At 37.8% G+C, this 22,372-nt stretch overlaps 1 protein-coding gene across 1 annotated transcript in view; it reads right to left on the bottom strand.

Moving 5' to 3' along the window:
* Positions 1-22,372, bottom strand: part of fmnl3 (formin-like 3) — a 48,951-nt gene that overhangs the window by 19,318 nt on the left and 7,261 nt on the right. Inside the window, exons 2-9 of the mRNA XM_083894791.1 lie at positions 11,890-11,973; positions 11,690-11,770; positions 11,138-11,214; positions 8,880-8,963; positions 8,293-8,439; positions 7,285-7,393; positions 7,067-7,143; positions 6,631-6,724 (exon numbers count right to left, since the gene is read on the bottom strand). Coding sequence (XP_083750917.1) covers positions 6,631-6,724; positions 7,067-7,143; positions 7,285-7,393; positions 8,293-8,439; positions 8,880-8,963; positions 11,138-11,214; positions 11,690-11,770; positions 11,890-11,973 — 753 coding nt within the window. The remainder of the gene's footprint in view (positions 1-6,630; positions 6,725-7,066; positions 7,144-7,284; positions 7,394-8,292; positions 8,440-8,879; positions 8,964-11,137; positions 11,215-11,689; positions 11,771-11,889; positions 11,974-22,372) is intronic.

Raw genomic sequence — 22,372 nt, 5'->3', positions numbered from 1 at the left:
TTCTAAAAAAAATTCTGATTTTGGACGACATAGTATAGTATGACGTTTTTGTCAAATTTTGGACCAACATTTTTCTTTCAATAAAATAGTCAGATTTTGGACATAATTGTGTAGTATGAGATTGAGGTCGACGACATAGTTGAGTATGACGTTTTGGTCACATTTTGGGCTAAAAATAAAATTTCTAAAAAAATGTCTGATTTTGGACGACATAGTATATAGTATGACGTTTTTGTCAAATTTTGGACCAAAATTCTTTTTTCAAAAAATGGTCAGATTTTGGACATAATAGTGTAGTATGAGATTGAGGTCGACGACATAGTTTATTATGACGTTTTGGTCACATTTTGGGGTAAAAATAAAATTTCAAAAAAAAAAATCTGATTTTGGACGACATAGTATAGTATGACGTTTTTGTCAAATTTTGGACCAAAATTATTTTTCAAAAAATTGGTCAGATTTTGGACGAAATAGTGTAGTATGAGATTTAGATCGACGACATAGTATGATAAGACGTTGTGTTTAGCTCAGATGGTAGAGCACCCAACCTGCCCCATGTGTTGAGGCTATAGTTCTTGCTATAGACAACCCTGGTTCAAATCCCACACCCAGCGGTTTTTCCTTCATGTCATTCCCCTCCTCTCTCTACTATACTATCCGTTAAAAAGGCAAAAACGCCCCAAAAAAACGTTGTTCAATTTTGGACGACATAGTATAGTATTACGTTTTGTTAAATTTTGGACCAAAATTTGTTTTTCAAAAAAATTGTCAGATTTTGGACATAATAGTGTCGTATGAGATTGAGGTCGACGACATAGTTTAATATGACGTTTTGGTCACATTTTGGGCTAGAAATAAAATTTCAAAAAAAATTAATTCTGATTTTGGACGACATAGTATAGTATGACGTTTTTGTCAAATTTTGGACCCAAATTTTTTTTTTTTTTAAATGGTCAGATTTTGGACAAAATAGTGTAGTATGACATTGAAGTCGACGACATAGTATAGTATGACGTTTTTGTCAAATTTTGGACGAAAACTTTTTTTTTCAATAAAATGGTCAGATTTTGGACGAAATAGTGTAGTATGACATTGAGGTCGACGACATGGTATAGTATGACGTTTTGGTCACATTTTGGGCTAAAAAAAAAAAAATCAGATTTTGGACGACATAGGTATGACGTTTTTGTTCAATTTTGAACCCAAATTTTTTTCTCAAAAAAATGGTCCGATTTTAGACATAATAGTGTAGTATGAGATTGAGGTCGACGATATAGTTAAGTGTGACGTTTTGGTCACATTTTGGGCTAAAAATTAAATTTAAAAAAAAAATATCTGATTTTGAAAGACATAGTATAGTATGACATTTTTGTCAAATTGTGGACCAAAACCTTTTTTTTCAAAAAATTGTCAGATTTTGGACGAAATAGTGTAGTATGACGTTTTTGTCAAATTTTGGACCAACATTTTTTTTTCAAAAAAACTGGTCAGATTTTGGACGAAGTAGTGTAGTATGACATTGAGGTCGACGACATGGTATAGTATGACGTTTTGGTCACATTTTGGGCTAAAAAAAAAAATTCAGATTTTGGACGACATAGTATAGTATGACGTTTTTGTTAAATTTTGGACCAAAATACTTTTTTTCAAAAAAATGGTCAGATTTTGGACATAACAGTGTAGTATGAGACTGAGGTTGACGACATAGTTTAGTATGACGTTTTGGTCACATTTTGGGCTAAAAATAACATTTCAAAAAAAAATCCTGATTTTGAACGACATAGTATAGTATGACGTTTTAGTCAAATTTTGGACCCAAATGTTTTTTTTCAAAAAATTGTCAGATTTTGGATAAAATAGTGTAGTATGACATTGAAGTCGACGACATAGTATAGTATGACGTTTTGGTCACATTTTGGGCTAAAAATAAAATTTCTAAAAAAAATTCTGATTTTGGACGACATAGTATAGTATGACGTTTTTGTCAAATTTTGGACCAACATTTTTCTTTCAATAAAATAGTCAGATTTTGGACATAATAGTGTAGTATGAGATTGAGGTCGACGACATAGTTGAGTATGACGTTTTGGTCACATTTTGGGCTAAAAATAAAATTTCTAAAAAAATGTCTGATTTTGGACGACATAGTATATAGTATGACGTTTTTGTCAAATTTTGGACCAAAATTCTTTTTTCAAAAAATGGTCAGATTTTGGACATAATAGTGTAGTATGAGATTGAGGTCGACGACATAGTTTAGTATGACGTTTTGGTCACATTTTGGGGTAAAAATAAAATTTCAAAAAAAAAAATCTGATTTTGGACGACATAGTATAGTATGACGTTTTTGTCAAATTTTGGACCAAAATTATTTTTCAAAAAATTGGTCAGATTTTGGACGAAATAGTGTAGTATGAGATTTAGATCGACGACATAGTATGATAAGACGTTGTGTTTAGCTCAGATGGTAGAGCACCCAACCTGCCCCATGTGTTGAGGCTATAGTTCTTGCTATAGACAACCCTGGTTCAAATCCCACACCCAGCGGTTTTTCCTTCATGTCATTCCCCTCCTCTCTCTACTATACTATCCGTTAAAAAGGCAAAAACGCCCCAAAAAAACGTTGTTCAATTTTGGACGACATAGTATAGTATGACGTTTTGTTAAATTTTGGACCAAAATTTGTTTTTCAAAAAAATTGTCAGATTTTGGACATAATAGTGTCGTATGAGATTGAGGTCGACGACATAGTTTAATATGACGTTTTGGTCACATTTTGGGCTAGAAATAAAATTTCAAAAAAAATTAATTCTGATTTTGGACGACATAGTATAGTATGACGTTTTTGTCAAATTTTGGACCCAAATTTTTTTTTTTTTTAAATGGTCAGATTTTGGACAAAATAGTGTAGTATGACATTGAAGTCGACGACATAGTATAGTATGACGTTTTTGTCAAATTTTGGACGAAAACTTTTTTTTTCAATAAAATGGTCAGATTTTGGACGAAATAGTGTAGTATGACATTGAGGTCGACGACATGGTATAGTATGACGTTTTGGTCACATTTTGGGCTAAAAAAAAAAAATCAGATTTTGGACGACATAGGTATGACGTTTTTGTTCAATTTTGGACCCAAATTTTTTTCTCAAAAAAATTGTCCGATTTTAGACATAATAGTGTAGTATGAGATTGAGGTCGACGATATAGTTAAGTGTGACGTTTTGGTCACATTTTGGGCTAAAAATTAAATTTAAAAGAAAAATATCTGATTTTGAAAGACATAGTATAGTATGACATTTTTGTCAAATTGTGGACCAAAACCTTTTTTTTCAAAAAATTGTCAGATTTTGGACGAAATAGTGTAGTATGACGTTTTTGTCAAATTTTGGACCAACATTTTTTTTTCAAAAAAACTGGTCAGATTTTGGACGAAGTAGTGTAGTATGACATTGAGGTCGACGACATGGTATAGTATGACGTTTTGGTCACATTTTGGGCTAAAAAAAAAAAATTCAGATTTTGGACGACATAGTATAGTATGACGTTTTTGTTAAATTTTGGACCAAAATACTTTTTTTCAAAAAAATGGTCAGATTTTGGACATAACAGTGTAGTATGAGACTGAGGTTGACGACATAGTTTAGTATGACGTTTTGGTCACATTTTGGGCTAAAAATAACATTTCAAAAAAAAATCCTGATTTTGAACGACATAGTATAGTATGACGTTTTAGTCAAATTTTGGACCCAAATGTTTTTTTTCAAAAAATTGTCAGATTTTGGATGAAATAGTGTAGTATGACATTGAAGTCGACGACATAGTATAGTATGACGTTTTGGTCACATTTTGGGCTAAAAATAAAATTTCTAAAAAAAATTCTGATTTTGGACGACATAGTATAGTATGACGTTTTTGTCAAATTTTGGACCAACATTTTTCTTTCAAAAAAATAGTCAGATTTTGGACATAATAGTGTAGTATGAGATTGAGGTTGACGACATAGTTTAGTATGACTTTTTGGTCACATTTTGGGCTAAAAATAAAATTTCTAAAAAAATGTCTGATTTTGGACGACATAGTATATAGTATGACGTTTTTGTCAAATTTTGGACCAAAATTCTTTTTTCAAAAAATCGTCAGATTTTGGACATAATAGTGTAGTATGAGATTGAGGTCGACGACATAGTTTAGTATGACGTTTTGGTCACATTTTGGGGTAAAAATAAAATTTCAAAAAAAAAAATCTGATTTTGGACGACATAGTATAGTATGACGTTTTTGTCAAATTTTGGACCAAAATTCTTTTTCAAAAAATTGGTCAGATTTTGGACGAAATAGTGTAGTATGAGATTTAGATCGACGACATAGTATGATAAGACGTTGTGTTTAGCTCAGATGGTAGAGCACCCAACCTGCCCCATGTGTTGAGGCTATAGTTCTTGCTATAGACAACCCTGGTTCAAATCCTACACCCAGCGGTTTTTCCTTCATGTCATTCCCCTCCTCTCTCTACTATACTATCCGTTAACAAGGCAAAAACGCCCCAAAAAAACATTGTTCAATTTTGGACGACATAGTATAGTATGACGTTTTGTTTAATTTTGGACCAAAATTTGTTTTTCAAAAAAATTGTCAGATTTTGGACATAATAGTGTCGTATGAGATTGAGGTCGACGACATAGTTTAATATGACGTTTTGGTCACATTTTGGGCTAGAAATAAAATTTAAAAAAAAATTAATTCTGATTTTGGACGACATAGTATAGTATGACGTTTTTGTCAAATTTTGGACCCAATTTTTTTTTTTTTTAAATGGTCAGATTTTGGACAAAATAGTGTAGTATGACATTGAAGTCGACGACATAGTATAGTATGACGTTTTTGTCAAATTTTGGACGAAAACTTTTTATTTCAATAAAATGGTCAGATTTTGGACGAAATAGTGTAATATGACATTGAGGTCGACGACATGGTATAGTATGACGTTTTGGTCACATTTTGGGCTAAAAAAAAAAAAAACAGATTTTGGACGACAGGTATGACGTTTTTGTTCAATTTTGGACCCACATTTTTTCTCAAAAAAATGGTCCGATTTTAGACATAATAGTGTAGTATGAGATTGAGGTCGACGATATAGTTAAGTGTGACGTTTTGGTCACATTTTGGGCTAAAAATTAAATTAAAAAAAAAAATTCTGATTTTGAAAGACATAGTATAGTATGACATTTTTGTCAAATTGTGGACCAAAATTTTTTTTTCTAAAAATTGTCAGATTTTGGACGAAATAGTGTAGTATGACGTTTTTGTCAAATTTTGGACCAACATTTTTTTTTCAAAAAAACTGGTCAGATTTTGGACGAAGTTGTGTAGTATGACATTGAGGTCGACGATATGGTATAGTATGATGTTTTGGTCACATTTTGGGCTAAAAAAAAAAAAATCAGATTTTGGACGACATAGTATAGTATGACGTTTTTGTTAAATTTTGGACCCAAACTTTTTTTTTCAAAAAATTGTCAGATTTTGGACATAACAGTGTAGTATGAGATTGAGGTTGACGACATAGTTTAGTATGACGTTTTGGTCACATTTTGGGCTAAAAATTACATTTAAAAAAAAAATCCTGATTTTGAACGACATAGTATAGTATGACGTTTTTGTCAAATTTTGGACCAAAATTCTTTTTCAAAAAATTGGTCAGATTTTGGATGAAATAGTGTAGTATGACATTGAAGTCGACGACATAGTATAGTATGACGTTTTGGTCACATTTTGGGCTAAAAATAAAATTTCTAAAAAAAATTCTGATTTTGGACGAACTAGTATAGTATGACGTTTTTGTCAAATTTTGGACCAACATTTTTTTTTCAGAAAATTCGTCAGATTTTGGACGACATAGTATAGTATGACGTTTTTGTCAAATTTTGGACCAAAATTCTTTTTCAAAAAATTGGTCAGATTTTGGACGAAATAGTGTGGTATGACATCGAGGTCGACGACATGACGTGTTGGTCACATTTTGGGGAAAAAAAAAAAAGTCAATAAAAATTCCCGATTTTTGAAGACATAGTATAGTATGACGTTTTTGTTACATTTTGGACCAAAATATATATATTTTTTTAAAATTTTCAGATTTTGGACAACATGCTATAGTATGACTTTTTGGTCACATTTTGGACGACCTGCTATAGTATGACTTTTTCGTCAAATTTTGGATGACAAACTATAGTAAGACTTTTAGGTCAAATTTTGGACGACATTGCTAAAGTGAGAATTTTTGGTCAAATTTTGGACGACATACCGAAACTTAGGATAAGCAAACCTTTGTGGTCCACTGGTTCCCATCAGGGGGTTGAGCCTTATGAATGTTCAGGTTTGATGTAAATCTGGTGTTGTTTTGTGACTAATAACCTCAGACAGGCCCACCACCACAGGCCAAGCTTACACTTGCAGCATTTGTAAAGTGCCACATCACTGAATTAATGGAATTGGATATATAGAATGTCATCTTTTCATTTTTTTTTTTCAATGTTTCATCCTCACAGGATTAGCAATATAATACCATTAACCTGTCAACAGTTTTAGATGGTAATGGAAACAGAATTCATTTAAATGTCGCTTTGGGCACCTCTTTGAAGTTGTCAAATGCTGAAAGGATGATCTCATGACCTCCACGGACTAGACAGACAGCAGCAAGCAGCTCAAGAACTAAGGCTTTTGTCCTAGAATTACAAGAAGTGTTTATTAGACAACATACCTGGATACATTCCAATTCATCATCAAAACATGTGCAAATACATCAGAAATAGGCTTACATTTATAATTCATACTCATGTCTTAATTGCTTTTTAAGAGTTTATCCTTCGCAACTTTATTATGAATTGATCAACCCCAGTGGTTAACCACTAATCTCCCTTTAGTAAACATTCCTTAAACAGTCTGTATATAGCGTTCAGAGATAAGCCGAGCCCCATGGAGAATAAGAAGCATATCATATGAACTGGCTGCAGGGTTTCCCCCTTTGTTTGGCCCAGCCCTATGGAGACGGGGGCCTCAGTTCTTACCGTGAGTTCTTATTGTTCATACTGAGAGCAATTTCATTGACCGCGTGTGCGTGGGACATGACCATATTGAAACCATACTGCATGAGGAAGACACAAGGAAAGAGGAGAACAAGGTTGGGTCATGAATATCTGGGTGTATATGCAGCACAATCCTCACATTTACAGTAATCTGACATTATCTATGTCTGTGTGTGTCTGCGAGCGTTGTGGTTTGTTACCTGATAGTTCATGATTGCTCTCAAGCACATGATGCACACATGCACATCATCCTTTTGGCTCACAAGGCGGGAGTTTTTGATGGTTTTGGTATTCGAGACTGAGCCATAGCTGCAACAGATGGCACAAGTTAATATCTGGTAGCGATTCAGTGATCAAACTCCTCTAAGGGCTTACGTTAGATGTGTTATTAATAATGGCTGGTTTCTGTAGTTTGTGTTTTAAGTTTACGACTCTTATTTGAAGTGTGTCGCATGGAGAGAAACAGAGAGAGAAAATTACAGAGAGTGAGGTCTGACAGGAAAAACTTAGATGGCTTTTGAGGTCACAGATGCATTATGGGAGCCTCGTTTCGTCGCTGAAGTCAACAGCACACAGACCAAAACTGCTGTTATGCAACTGTATTGCACAGTCATTGTGTGCCTATATTACTTGTAATATAGTGTAAAACTGGCTTTCACATAATTTCATGGTTCAGCAGTTTTGAATAATATGCATTTAAATATATTTTGAACACCTATCTTGGATATCTTTTTTTGTGAATCTAAAAATATTCTTTAAGTCCTTTTCTTTTCATAAACCCTGATATCTCTAAATCCCATCTCACTTGTCTGCTGTTTGTGTACAGCTTAGTGACAAAGAAAGGATTCACAGCTGTCAGCAGTATGAGGTGCTGCTCACAGCTGGCTCTCATCTGAAGACACACATGTGGACAGATGTGGGAGGAATATGAACAAAGTGAGGCACAGTGCAAAAGGGTAGAAACGTCCGCTTTCGATCTCCCAAATGGCCACATCGTCTGATTGAGATTGAGTTTGAAGGGCAGAGTCTTAAGGTCAAGAGGGAGGAGGTCATCCGACCATGAACGTATCAACCATTCAGGCATCTTGCCAAAATCAGCACCAAGACAACTGGTTGACATGCCAATATATGTTTACAGCATTCAAGGTTAGCAGAGCAAGGCAACAGGGACAGGTAATAGCGGGGGAAGCTGGCTTGGAAATACATACCGGAGAACAGACTGGCGGGCAGAGCGCACCAGTGTGTTACAGAAGGGTTGGGTGCCTGTATGGTGCAGATCCTCTATAGACCTGCTCCAAGATTTAGCCTTGTCCAAGAAGCCTTCCTCCCCATTCTCCAGCCCCTCAAAATCCAACCTGGGCCACATACAGACAGACAAACAAGCCGACACAGAGGCAGAGGGTGTACATTAGAGGCAGGGGGGAGCTTAGGTTAGTGGGGCAGACTGGTAGAGAGCCAGGGGTGATCACAAGAGGTGTCATCAAGCTGCACAATAAAGCCCAGCACACAGATTTTAACCCATTCAGGTTAAGTATAGCTCAAGACTACACCACATAGCCTCTGTCCAGAAACAGACTGAGTTTGCCAAGTATGCAACAAGGTATACAAACAAAGCAATGTGCAAAGGGTTCATCATAGACGCAACAAGCAGTTCATTACAGTACACAGTGAGTTAACCCAGCAGCTGGATTCACTGCCCAACCCAGTTCCTTTGAAAAGGTTTTTGGACCACGGTCAAAGAGGCGTGTGTTTGTGTCAGAGTGTACGAAGTGTAACTAGCGCAAAAAATACTCACATGACGGCACACTGGGCGAAAGACAGATACTCCACCAGGATGTCAAGACCTCTGTTCTCATCATTGAGGAACTCCCTGACCCACCTGTGACGCACAAGAATCAAGAGGGTCAGGAGGGCACCAGATCCACAACACACCCTTATCCTTTCAGACTGGGTGATACCCGTTAGTGGAGAAAAGGAGAGCGATATGAACACTGGCAATGATATTATTTATTAAAAACTCAGGTCATAGTCAATCCACTAATTTTCATTAATTAAAGAAGACAATAGTAGCGTTTATTTTGTTAGGAGAAATGTCCTAACATACTGGGCGAATATTGAAGAATATTTTAAAGAAGAATATTAGAGAATCTGTTATATGGAGTGAAACCTTTGAGGCAATGGATGACTGTACAATTTAGCCTACATACACTTGATTTGTGATGTTTTACAGAACAAATAATTGATCGACTAATAAGTGCCATATGTAAGAATGTGGCCAAAAACGATTACTACATTCAAATTCAAAATACCGAGGTCTTTTAGGTTTCGTTTTCTGACGTAACTGGCAACCCGTGGTTGCTCGGCAGCTGAGACTCTACCGACTGCAATGATTGGTAGACGGCGGTAGGTGGCGCCACATGCAAAAACATGATTTCAAAACATAAATAAATATTTTTTTCATGCAAATATTTTGTCTGTACTGTTGTTGTTGGTGAGTTTGTTATATGAACATTATTCCTGAGTCTCTGTGACATATTAGGGGATTTTATGGCCAGTTGCTTTAGATTTATTACATAATGCACCTTTAAGCAAACAAACTGGCAGATTATTTGATGATGGGACAATTGCAGTCCTACTACACTGCATTAGACTATTTCTCCCTCTTTGAGGAAAGCGGGCGTCGCTTCCATGACTGACAGATATATGGCAAAAGTGCAATGGAAAGAAAATTAAAGGGGGACCCACACCCCCCCCCACAAACCCCATTTAACTCCAGTTTTCTGGAGCGAGAAACGACTCCAAACAAAGTCCCACTGCGATGAGAGAAGGAATGCGGAGGGCATGAGGCTCAAGGAGCTGGGCTCACTTTGAATCTGTGACAGCCAACAGTATAATAAGTCTGCCTCCCACACAGACCCCGTTCCCCCCTTTTCCTCCTTCATACAGTGGGCCTGTCTGAGGACGGGTAAGGGGTTCGGGGGGGGTAGAATTAGGGTGAAAGGTTCTTAAAATAGTCTTGAAACTGCTGGTCAGCCAATGGCAGGAAAGCAATCAGGAATCTCAAAGTAGTGGAGGGAAGGAGAGAGGTGAAACGGGAACCGAGGTGAGTAGAGGAACAGAAGAAAGCAAACAAAGCAGTAACATAGGTGCTGGGAGGGAGGGGGGGGTTCAAGGAGGTGGGATTGATCATCAGTTTCCTGTCTAACACCCCACCTCTCCATTCTCCCCTCTCTCCCTCCTTGGCTCTGACCCCCCCACTCCTTCCCGTCCTGCTTCCTTTCCGCTCCCTCCTCCGACTTTTCTCCCGCTAGATGCTATTTCAGATTTTCTTGGCAATCTCAGGAATAACACATTACAAAGGGCCCAGGACCAGACACACAGTAAACCAGCATCTGCTGCGCTTAATCCCACCCACAGAAGTTTTTTTTCCTCTGAAAATAGCACTCCCTTTTTAAACTTGCCTTTGAGCCTTTTCAGGGAAATAGATTGAATATGTCAAATACAGAATAGGAGTTATCGGTGGCGCTCTGTGAATGCAGTGGGAAGTCAAAGGCCCAGTTTTAGTCTGAGGAGAAGGTATCTCACCTCACTCACCGTGAGTGAGGCCAAAGGCTAGAAAGTGTGGCAAAGTAATACAACGCATTGTTTGCTTTAGGATATGACAAACATATATTTAAAAGCATTTTGTGTGTGTGCATGTGTGTGTGTTTGTGCTTTTCAGCATTGGTCAGCCAGGCTTCCTGTCCCTCTGGCACACACAACAAAGCTTCCTGCTCAACACCACGGGGGAGTGGACGAGGCAGCACAATGGCTACCATCTGGGCATTATGAGGACCAGCGCTATGAAGTGGAGCTGCAGAGCTTGGCAAGTTAGAAACAATGGAGGAGATCAGGGCACCAGAGAGAGAGACTGTTGTGAGTCTGTGCAGCAGGAAGATCACTTCTCTTTACAAATGAAAACAATAATGTGGTTTCCTCATGAGCTTTGTGCACCAATAAATGGATTTCATTATTTTGAAAAAAGAAAACGGGGTAGAATTTAGTTTTTTTTACCCAATGTGATTTGTCCTCAGTGATATCTCGAGCTCCCTTAAGACTTTTGTGGATTCCTGCACCCGCCTCCGAAACTTCTGTGGGACAGAATTAAAAGCAGAGAATCAGTTGTGCTGCAGATTCATCATTGTCCGCGGGTTATTAAAGGTCCAGTGTGAAAGAATTACTAACATCTAATGGCGAGACTGCGGGACCAGTGTATGAGAAACTCCTTCATTTTCCAAGTATGTCAGGGAACTACATTGGCCTTCACATAAAAAGTCTTATGAAACTCTCTCCAGTCTTCCACTGGCACAGTCTCTCTATGCAACAATAGTGTCTGATTCATCTGTTTAGGCTAATGTAGAAATATGGCGTCCAACATATAAATTGGAAGTAAATATCAAAGGATTACTCTTAGGTGACAAAACGTCATTATTTTTCTTCCTTTAAAGCACTTATACAAACATATTTAACATAATTTCTGACAATAAACACTGGACCTTTGAATAGGTTCATGTAAACAGTCTTTGGCTGAACCTATATACACAAAGGTCATTTGTATCACCCCACCTTGCGAGTGGCTCGAGGGTCGAGGTATCCTCGCAGCTTCTGGATGTAGGTGTGAGGAGGATTCTTCACTTGAAACCTCTCCTGAAGACACACAACAAACAAAAACAGATTATAATGTGTGTTTGCTGAAGGTGTGTGTGTGTGTGTTTTCTTTTAAGTACAGGCTTGATGTGTGGTTTTTAAAATGTATTTTTAAGCACCTGGTCGCAGATCAGGTCCCATTTCTTCTCGTTGTCATACTGCCTGAGGAGCCGGGCTTTGTCTGGAGGCAGGTTCATAGAACTCTGAAAAGCATGAAACACAAGCATTAGTTTCTTTTATAACCAAACTTTGCATTTCCCCCTTTTTTCTGTGTCTGCTTGATGATTCAAAGTTGTGTGGTGTGTGTTTACGGTGGTGTGTGTCACTGGGATTTTAGAGACTTCTGGCGCCAAAGGCAGAGCACAGGACGAAGTTTTGGGGACTTACACATGACCTCACTTCCTGTGTTGACATTCAGCATCCTACAACTCTGCACTCCTCCTGAGTTTCAGTATTGTTCAGGCAGTATTTTTTGCTCTTAATGACAACCGTCACAGCACGGGCCTGTCAACAGGCCTGTTGAATACTTTATCTCAGAACATGGCAGCACGTTTAGTGTGGCTCAAATTAAATCCCACATGCTTTGCATTTTGTTTAAATCATCTGCAGTGTTTTATGTCCTTAAGACCATGGTTAGAAAAAAAAACGAAAAAAAAAACACAAGCTAAATGACAGAAGCTTTTGACTAATTGCTTCCTTGAAGGAGCCAAAAAGCTTGAAAAAATGAGGAAGCACAACAATATGAGAGAGTTTGCCAGCCCCCGGAAAACTGATTGCCTCAGCGTTTCTCTTTGAAGAGACATGAGTGATTGTTTGGGAACCCTCATTTGCCCCAGTATCAACAGTACCTCATAAGCCTGGGCCACAAACGAGCAGTCAGCTTGACTTTTAACCTGTTGCTATAACTCAGGCTGCCGTCTAACACACATACACACACACATTCTTGTACTTGCTGCATACTGAGGACTGGGTTGCTGACAAAGTGAGGACCAGCATTTCCACTTTATAAATCAACACAATTACTAATATCTACTGACACTTCATGATTTTTTTTGGTCCAAAATTTGACAAAAACTTCATACTATACTGTCATTCAAAAGTCGAAAAAAAATTTGTAAAAAATGATTTGGTCCAAAATTAGAAAAAAAAATGTTGGTCCAAAATTAGAAAAAAAAAATTTGGTCCAAAATTTGAAAAAAAAAATGTTGGTCCAAAATTTGAAAAAAAAAACTGACCCAAAATTTTTGGTCCAAAATTTGAGAAAAACATCATACTATACTATGTCATCCAAAAGTTGAAATACAAATTTGAAAAAAACATGGTGGTCTAAAATTTTAAAATAAATTTTGGTCTAAAATTTGAAAAAAAAATTTGGTCTAAAATTTGAAAAAAAATGTTGGTCTAAAATTTGAAAAAAAAAAATTGGTCGAAAGTTAGAAAAAAAGAAATTAGGTCTAAAATTTGAAAAAAAAAATTACATTGGTCGAAAATTTGAAAAAAAAAGAATGACCAAAAATTTTTGGTCTAAAATTTGACAAAAAAGTCACACTATACTATGTCATCCAAAATTTGAAAACAAAATTTGACCCAAAATTTTTGGTCCAAAATTTTACAAAAACAGGACCGGCCAAAATGTCCTCACTCTGTAAAAATGACCTCACTTTGTTGGTTAAAAACCCTCACTGGTCCTCAGTATGCCGCAAGTACAAGAACACACACACACACACACACACACACACACACACACACACACACACACACACACACACACACACACACACACACACACACACACACACACACACACACACACACACACACACACCACCCAGCCCTGTTAACCCATCGCAGGCCACGCCATGATGTTCACACTGTTATTTGGATGTATGGAAAATGACACACACACACACACACTTGTTCCTATAACTAACACGTGTGCAGTGGTGGAATAACACATGCAAGTATTTTACATTACTTTTTCCACATCAGCTCAACACTGCTCACTCACCACGACCATGAATCATGTTGGGATGGAGGTACAGTAAAGGCGTGACGCCTGGAGATTATGAAGCTAACTCATTTCTCATGACATAGACCTAATAAAAAAAAAACTGCCCAAAACTCATTAAAAAAACTATTTTTAATTTTTTTTTTTTTTTTAAAGAAATAAAATACCAGGCAGTTCATTTACAGTAATAACTGTAATACAGGATGTAACTGTGCATATAAGGGCTTTGGATCAACTTTCTTTATAAATCCTATACAGGAGAGGCGGGAGACACAACATGCATACCAGATGTTCAGAATTACAGGAGGAATGTGTCCTGTTTATAGAAGTAGTTTAGAAGTAGTAACGTTTCTCTTGTCTGACCTCTGAGCTGCTTTATGCTTCTCCTCTGTCTGTCTTCGAGGACTGCCGCAATTTCATTATATATATATATATATATATACTGTATATATATATATATACTGTATATATATATATATATATATAAATATCATATAAAGTTTTAAAAAACAGCTATTGACCACATAAAATAAATAGATAATAACAGATAAAATTTCACTACAAACAGTAAAGAAATTTGGATTTCCAGTAGTACCTAAACAATGAGTTAAATATTGATTATTTCTGATTGTTGTTATAGTGTATTTATAAATGTATATATACTGTACATTACTGCAAAGAGCAAAAGTCTTGGCAATAATATTTCTGGAATGCTGCTTCAGCGAAACAAGACTTTTGAATCCAAGAGTTCTGGAATGCAACGTATCGTTCATTTTCAACATTGTTTTGCTATAATTTATCACTGATTCATGAATAGTTTAAGTGGTTATATTCATAATGTTGTGACCTAAACGCATCAACTGCACTAAGTAGATACTTAATACACTGTAGAAGTATGTTCCATAGACATTTCACACAGAAAACCCAAATAAACCCAGTTAATATTCATGAGAGCTGCAGCTTTGAACACACACTGAAGCCACTAATGTTTAAATGTGTCAGTTACAGCCTCAGGTAATGTAAACAAATATAAGTGGGACTGTGTGCAAATGGGTGTGAGGCAACAACTTTTCAAAAAATACAGGTGCAAAAATATATTGTTCCAGGTGAATGTGAGCAAAGAGCAGAGTTTTCTTCTGCGGCAAAGGAAGAAAGCAGAGGGGAACGTTTCCTTTCTCGCTAGATTTGGGTAATTTGAGCCAAGTAACCCAATTTAGCTAATTTCATTTCACTTTCTCCCACAGTGATACAATCTCGCACTTCCTGTTTTTACGAGAGGCTAAAAGCAGTAGTTTAATGGACGGAGCTGCGGCTGCTTTTAGTTCCACAGCCACCGGCCCATATTGGGGATGAAATACGACAGAGATGCCAAATATATTTGTTGCCTGTTATGTTGCCATGCTGCCCACATACGCTCTCTTCCAGCTAGGCCTTTCTTGTTTGACCTGGGACTGGTTTGACAAAGGATTCAATGTGGAGCTTTGTTTTGTTTTGGTACTGTGCCATTCCCATCCTTTGACATTTGAGATACTTTTTTTTTTTTTTTATTATTCGTAGAGAATTGCTCACAATGGCTGGTGGGCAGGGTCAGTATATGCCCCCTGGTGCCGTGTGGAGCAAGATCCAGTGAAAAAAACAACACCAGTGCACTGCTCAACCAGATGAACTGGTTCTATTATCACCACTATATCTCTCAGTAGACCCCCCCTCATTGTAAGCCAGGACTAGAGAGTGAGTTACCAAACTGAGCCAAAGGAGACAGGTAGAATATTCCAAAGTATTTAACTCTGATACTAAAAAAGTCACTGAAACAGCATTTTATATTGATGTCAATTTAATGTTGTTGTTGTTGTTTGTTTAAACAATTTAAAGATGTTATGGCTCTAACAACACAATTCTTACTATTGATTTCTGTTTTTAGGATGCAAAAGATTAACCAGATAAACTGAACATTGTCATTGGCTGTGGTCATACAATAGTATCAGGTAATTAACCTGAAAAAGGAGAAGGTATTGTGCACAAACAGACTATAGAGCGATAAAGTAGGACAAGCATTAACGGGGGGAGCGATGATGTAGAGCAGCTCAGGCCAAACAAGAGGGGATAAACTCAAAAAACAGATTTTTGACATTTGAGCCATTGACAAAGGAAGCCTGAGGTTTCAAGGAGTTGTTTTAAAGCAGTCGATGGGGTCAGGTTGCTGGTTAAGGAGGCATGGAGAGTCCAGAAGAGTAACAGGGGACTCAGCAGAGCGCTTGTGTCACGCACAGTCCCTTACAACTGAGGGGGGGAAGTGCTAGAAAGCCCATGGTCAGTGACTCCAGAGTCAACAGCGCAACTGCATCTACTCTTCACTGGACTGTGTCCTGAGTGTCCACAGACAGACAAATGGAACACAGTGACAAGACGTTTCCTCCTTGATCTTTCTCACAGCTTCACAGTCAGGATGAGACACAAACACCCTCCACACTCAGAACTCACTCAGCCAATTTGTGTTTTTTTTACGAGGACACTGCATTTCCCAAATCTACTCCATGAGCCGCAGACGTTCAATTTGCGTGCCTTCTGCCGCAACGGCATGGCACTGCTCTGATTTAAGAGGGTTCCACTTTCTTGGGTGTGGGATCAATCACGTATAATCTCGTCTAATCTAATTTCTTGAAGAATTCGAGCGAGTGGGTTCATTCAGATGTCAGTGACGTTTGCTGACTTTGTAGCAAAAGTTGTTGAAAAGGAAACTATTTGACATGTGTGACTAGGGAACGCAATACTGAAAAAGAGAAAATCATTAACATCTTATCTATTGATAAGATCTATATTTTATAGCATTTTAATCTAAATTTATATATTCTTGTATCCCTGACATAATCCTTCCATCCATTATCTACTTCTTTATCCTCCACTGGAGGGTCGCGTGTGGCGCTGTGCCAGTCTCAGCTGACATGGGATGAAATAATCCTCTTCATCTAAATCTAATTTTTGAGACTAAAATACCCTAAAAAGCTAAGTTATTATACAGTATGTGATTCCCTCATTTGGTCCTGTATCAGTGGGTTGGAAAGGCAGAGTCTATACTTGGATAGGTTTTCACAGGCCAGACTGTAGTTGTCATCAGCTCGGAGGGAAAGGAGTGGGTGTAAAGAGAAAATCAAGCTGGACAGAGCCTGTGGCAGTTCAGACACAGAGGCCCATGCAACACAACTCTCTTCACCCCCCCCCCCCAAGTCTGACCGTCTGCTCATCAGGGTGGAGTCCAGGAAGAAGGAAAACATAATCAAGGGTCACAGCTGAACACAACAGTGCACACTTTAAAACAAAAGCATTGTCAGTTCATGTTGGAGTCAAGCGTCTTGCTATGTTCATAGCCGGCCAATACATGATCGCAAAAGTCGACAATAAAATTCAAAACTGTGAATATCAAAGGAATAGATGGACATTTTTGTTGGGAGATGTATTTGTCTTCTGTCGTGCTCAAAGGTCATATTTAATGTACAGACAAGATTCATAAAACCCAGAAATCCACCTTTCAATATATCAATTTTACAGGCCATAAATGCATGAAGCACTAATCCAGTTAGTCTTGCATGGCCAGGCTTTCTCATGCACTGAGATCTTAAACTAGATGAGAGACATAACAGAGAACTGCTCCATTGAAGCATCCGCCAAGCGCAAAAGGCAGATGTCTGGTTGTTTCTGGATTTAAGAGCTATGAGGAAAGTAAAGAGTTGGACAAACACACACACACGCCCATTTGTAAGCAGCGCAGAATGCAGGTGAAATACTGTGGGAATCTCCGGGAGCGTTTACTGGGATTTCACTGCAGAGATGTCTGATCCAAAACAAAAATCATTGAAGTTATCATGCAATTCAGTGGATGCACAAAATATGATTTACTCTACATGCATGACATTCAAATAAAAGTATCCTGAGGCTCTCCATGACACACTAGACCCACACAAATCTTTCACTGGGATGACTAATAATTGCAGACCTGCGTGCAGACGTCTGAAATAGCATCACAGATATACTCTTGGTCATTTCCCATTTTATTTATTTGCCAAACACAGACAAATGACATGTATGATTTCTTGTGTGTTTTCATTGGTCATGTCCCATATGGGCTGCATAGTGATTCAGAATTAAAATTCATAATTGTCGTATATGGTGTTCTGAAGATATGATTAATGTATTGGCTTTGTACCAAAACACCCTCTCTGCACTTGGAAAATGGCTCTGTCAAGCAACACTATCAGACCTGACTGAGGGAGTATTTGTGTGCATACAGTGGCAGCACAGGGGAGGACGTGGGTAAGAAGCATCCACATTTCTTTGAGCAGTAGAATTCACTTCTCAGACTTTTTTGTCGACACTTTTTTTGGTGTTTTCAGTCGATGTCGCTGTTGCCTCCATCTGACTTAACATTAAACAAATCACTTCCTGTGTGCGGCTCTGTAACGACACGAGATCTAAACACCACTATACTGAGAAACAGTAGTAAAGTTGTGCGGAGCTGATAGGCTTCATAAACATTGTGTGAACTCATTTTTTTTTGAATAAAACAAACATTTGTTTACATTTAAAAGTTATTATGCTCTACAGTTTTAATGAAGTCCAACTGGAAATTGGGGCAAATACCAATCTTTGTCATTTGGAATTGAAGTTATGCTGGAAATCAGTGGTGAAATCAGCCCTAGAAAACACATGTACTGTAACTGGAAGAAGGTGAATAAGTATATTTTCAATAACTATAATTTAAAAACTATAAATGCCAATTCAAAAGGTTTAATAAATAAACAGATATGTAGACAGGTAAAATGATTGATTCATTAATTCCAAATCTGGAGAACTGAAAAAAGGCATGAAAATAAATAAATAACTAAAAGCAGTGATCAGCTTTTTCACACTCAGTCTGAACATAAATCCCAACTCAAGGGATAAAAGGTTCAAAGATGTAATACACAATAACTTTATATGACTGATGTGAATCTGGGACAATGATCCTATATCTGCCAAACTGGCAACATAATATTTGAAACCTAAATTTCTTTGGATCGTCCTTTTGTAAATATTGACTCAACACAACATGCCGTATTCAGCTATGTATGAAAAATAACATTTAAGAGATTATTTCATTGATATGGTAACAAAAGGAAAATACTGAAACAGCGTGTGGCTCTTTCTTTGACAGAGGGTTTTACTTTGTGAAAAGGGTAGAGAAAAAAAAGCCAGAGAGAACTGATCCCTGTCAGGAAGTGGAGCCAACAAGGAGACTAAGAAAACACACTGAATATGGGTCCTGGCATGATTATATGTTTTCTTTAAGCAAATTAACCGAACATATTTTAGAAGTCAAAGTAATGCACAAGTACCCACAATGCCAGAGGTGTCTGGATAGAGTTCAAAATAAATGTCTCCCTCAGGGGGGAAAAAAAAGAAAGAAAATACATAATAATTAACTGCTACGGTCTAAAAAAATGCAGGACAGGAAAGGTGAGTGACTTCTGTGCGTCTGTGTGTCGTTCTCTACATGTCACGCGGTGTGAGGTGTGGCTCATCACGTCCGATGACCTGATGGGGGTGATATCATTCAGTGTGAATCACACTCACAATGACAGCATCTGTAATAACACGTCATACTAGCTTTTAATTCACGAACGTGGTGCGCAGTGGCGAAGTTATAGGATTCCTCCTTTTCCTTGATATTTAAAACACAATGAGAGGAGACAGGATGAGAGGCTCCATTGTTGTTGTCACAGAGCTTTAGAGACTTCCCCGGCGCTTCAGGAAATCAGACGCTGCCATGAGTGATGTAAGGCTTGTTCTGGAGCTGAAATATGTAATATGAGTCTGTGTGTGTACTTGTACTTATATACATTTACAAGGACCAAAAAACATTAGTGTAAATACTTCATTACTTAAGTACAAAATTCACACATCTAGACTATTACTTTGTTATTTAGATTCCTAGCAACTTTTACTTTTACTCCACTACATTTCCTCTATCTATCTATCTATCTATCTATCTATCTATCTATCTATCTATCTATCTATCTATCTATCTATCTATCTATCTATCTATCTATCTATCTATCTATCTATCTATCTATCTATCTATCTATCTATCTATCTATCTATCTATCCACTCGTTACTACCAAATAAAACATACAGATGGGCAGAGTCAGGCATTGAACCCACAGACTTCTAGTTGAAACACAACACACCCTACCACTGAGCTACCATGGCTCAATCCTAACTTTTACTTCCAAAACTTAAGTACATTTTATATCAGAAAATTACATTAAGTACAGTAAATGTCACATACTTTAAGACTTTGTAAGATACTTGTACTTTTACTCCTTTTAGGTACTTTATACAAGACTGGCAAATGACGATGTTTTGGCCATTCTTCATGTTACCCCTTAAAGGGGATGTTTATAGACCTGGTTTTAGGGTTAGCAGTTAAAGGTTAAGGTTAGGCATTTAGTTGTTTTAGATGGTTCAGATAAGGGTAAATCACACTATTATGCAGCAGCAAAGTTCAACCACCCTATATGTCATCAATGACGGCTGCTGAGGCAGAACATGAGTGGAAGTAAACACGACAGTAGCAACATGGCTGATCGCATTGACCTTGTGCAAGCTGGAATTCAGGGGACGCCCCAAACCATCATAAAACATTGGGATGTTTGTCTGTCCATGCCCACTGATGACATAACAGATGGTGAGGGGAGAAAGTGCTATTTTCTGAACTTTTCGGGTTCATTTTCCTTGTGGAAACACCAGACGGTTCCAAATTTGGTTCGGGACCCAAAACAATGTGTCCGAAGATAGCGGTACAAATATGTGTGTTTTGCACGTCCACTCTCACAGTGCGTCTATGTGTGTGTGTTTTTCCCCAGCTCCAAGGTAAACCACCCTGAAACGAAAGCAACGGAGCAAAGTGTGAGAAAGCATTGCCCCCTTTCTCTGAGCAGACATCTGATCACCCGAACGCTCTTTTGTGAGGTAACACGAACCAGGCGATCACAACAAAGCATGAGTCCTGCACAAAGATGCTGGAGAAGCAGGAGGTAGACGCTAAACTCGCCCTAAACTCGCCCTACCAGAGACTGAGACTAAAAGAATGGGAGGGGACTATGTTTTCAGTGACGCGTCTTTTTTTTATCAGCTCCTCTTTAATGCAGGCCCTTGTTTACAAAGCAAACAAGCAGAGATAATCGCTTGTTTATTGGGATTTTAACATAACAGGTAAGACCATGCACCTCATTTACATGCAAATGCAGTGTCGACAGGTAAACCACACATTTGGGCCATGTTGTACCTAAAAACACCACAAAATGCTTAAATGAAAAACAACGGTTATCAACTGTCACAACGCAAAGATGAAGAAGTGTGTATATTGTACACAATCTCATCTTAATCTCGTTTAATTTCACTACATAAGGGCAACGATTAGAACGATGTATCGATGAATCTGACAAGGACCATTAATACGACAGAAATGTCAGAAAACTGAGGAAATGGAAATCACATTTTTCCAAAATCCAAGCACAGGAGTTGAAGCCTAATGGATTTTAGCTGGTTTTGCTTGATAAATGACAATCACTGGTCAGAATTGCTATTTGTTTATTTAATTTTGAATCCCTAAAAAAGGTGAAATCACAGATAAGGGCCAAAATCCAATGCTTTCTCTAAGCGGTGTTAAAACTCAAATCATGGAGGTCTAAATCCCCATTGAATCGGGAGTTAAGGGAAACACAGTTTGCAGCTGTGGTTTCCAGACTCCTGCCCTCACGTTAATCCACTACCTTCTCCCATGAACCCACGTCTGCTGGTCTGTGACCTCTGAGTCACTCTGTGGAGAGAAATAACTTTCCCTCCGCTCCGTCTTTAGACAACACACAACTAAATAGAGTTTCCAAAACCAGTCAAAGCATCAGGAAGTTGGGGGGGAAATACCATTTTCAGTTGAAAAATGAAGAAACCCAATTTGGTCATATATTTATTTACCCAGTGATGGAGCCGTGATTGACAGCAGTGATAGCTGGGTTCAAACTAGAGACCATTATCATCACAGAGTTCTTTGAAGCCGAACTAACAACCACAGCCTGAGATAAAGATGAAAATGTCTTTATAGCTCAAAGTCTTTCCAAAGCCAGATGTTCCTCAAACATCAAAAGTGAGCGATTTCAAAATGCAAATGTGTTTACTGGACCTTGTCTTTCACATCTCATTGCAAAACAACAGCAAATTAAAACTACTGTTGTTCAGTTCATGCATTTGTTTGTGTTTCTAGGATACGTGGACACAAAGATATAAGGGATGTTATGACTAAGTTATTAATAAATATGACAATTGGTCATGACGTGGAGATCTTTGCTCGTTCCTGTATAGCAAACATCCTGTTTGTTCTCCTGCGGGGCCTCCATGCAAGGTCCAGCGAAGACCCGGCCAACTGATGATATGCACAGGGAATGTCAGGAATGCAGGTGCATGAAAGCCTCAGTAACTCATGCCAACCAGGCCTTTCCGACACAGTTAAAAGGATGAAGGTCAGCCGAAGAGAAACGGGCAACAAATCTGAGTTGCGCTG

The sequence above is a fragment of the Microchirus variegatus genome (assembly GCF_963457635.1).
Source record: "Microchirus variegatus genome assembly, chromosome: 9".
Classification (NCBI taxonomy): Eukaryota; Metazoa; Chordata; class Actinopteri; order Pleuronectiformes; family Soleidae; genus Microchirus; species Microchirus variegatus.
Note: the sequence above shows the minus strand (reverse complement) of the source record. Positions and strands in the feature narration are given on the sequence as shown.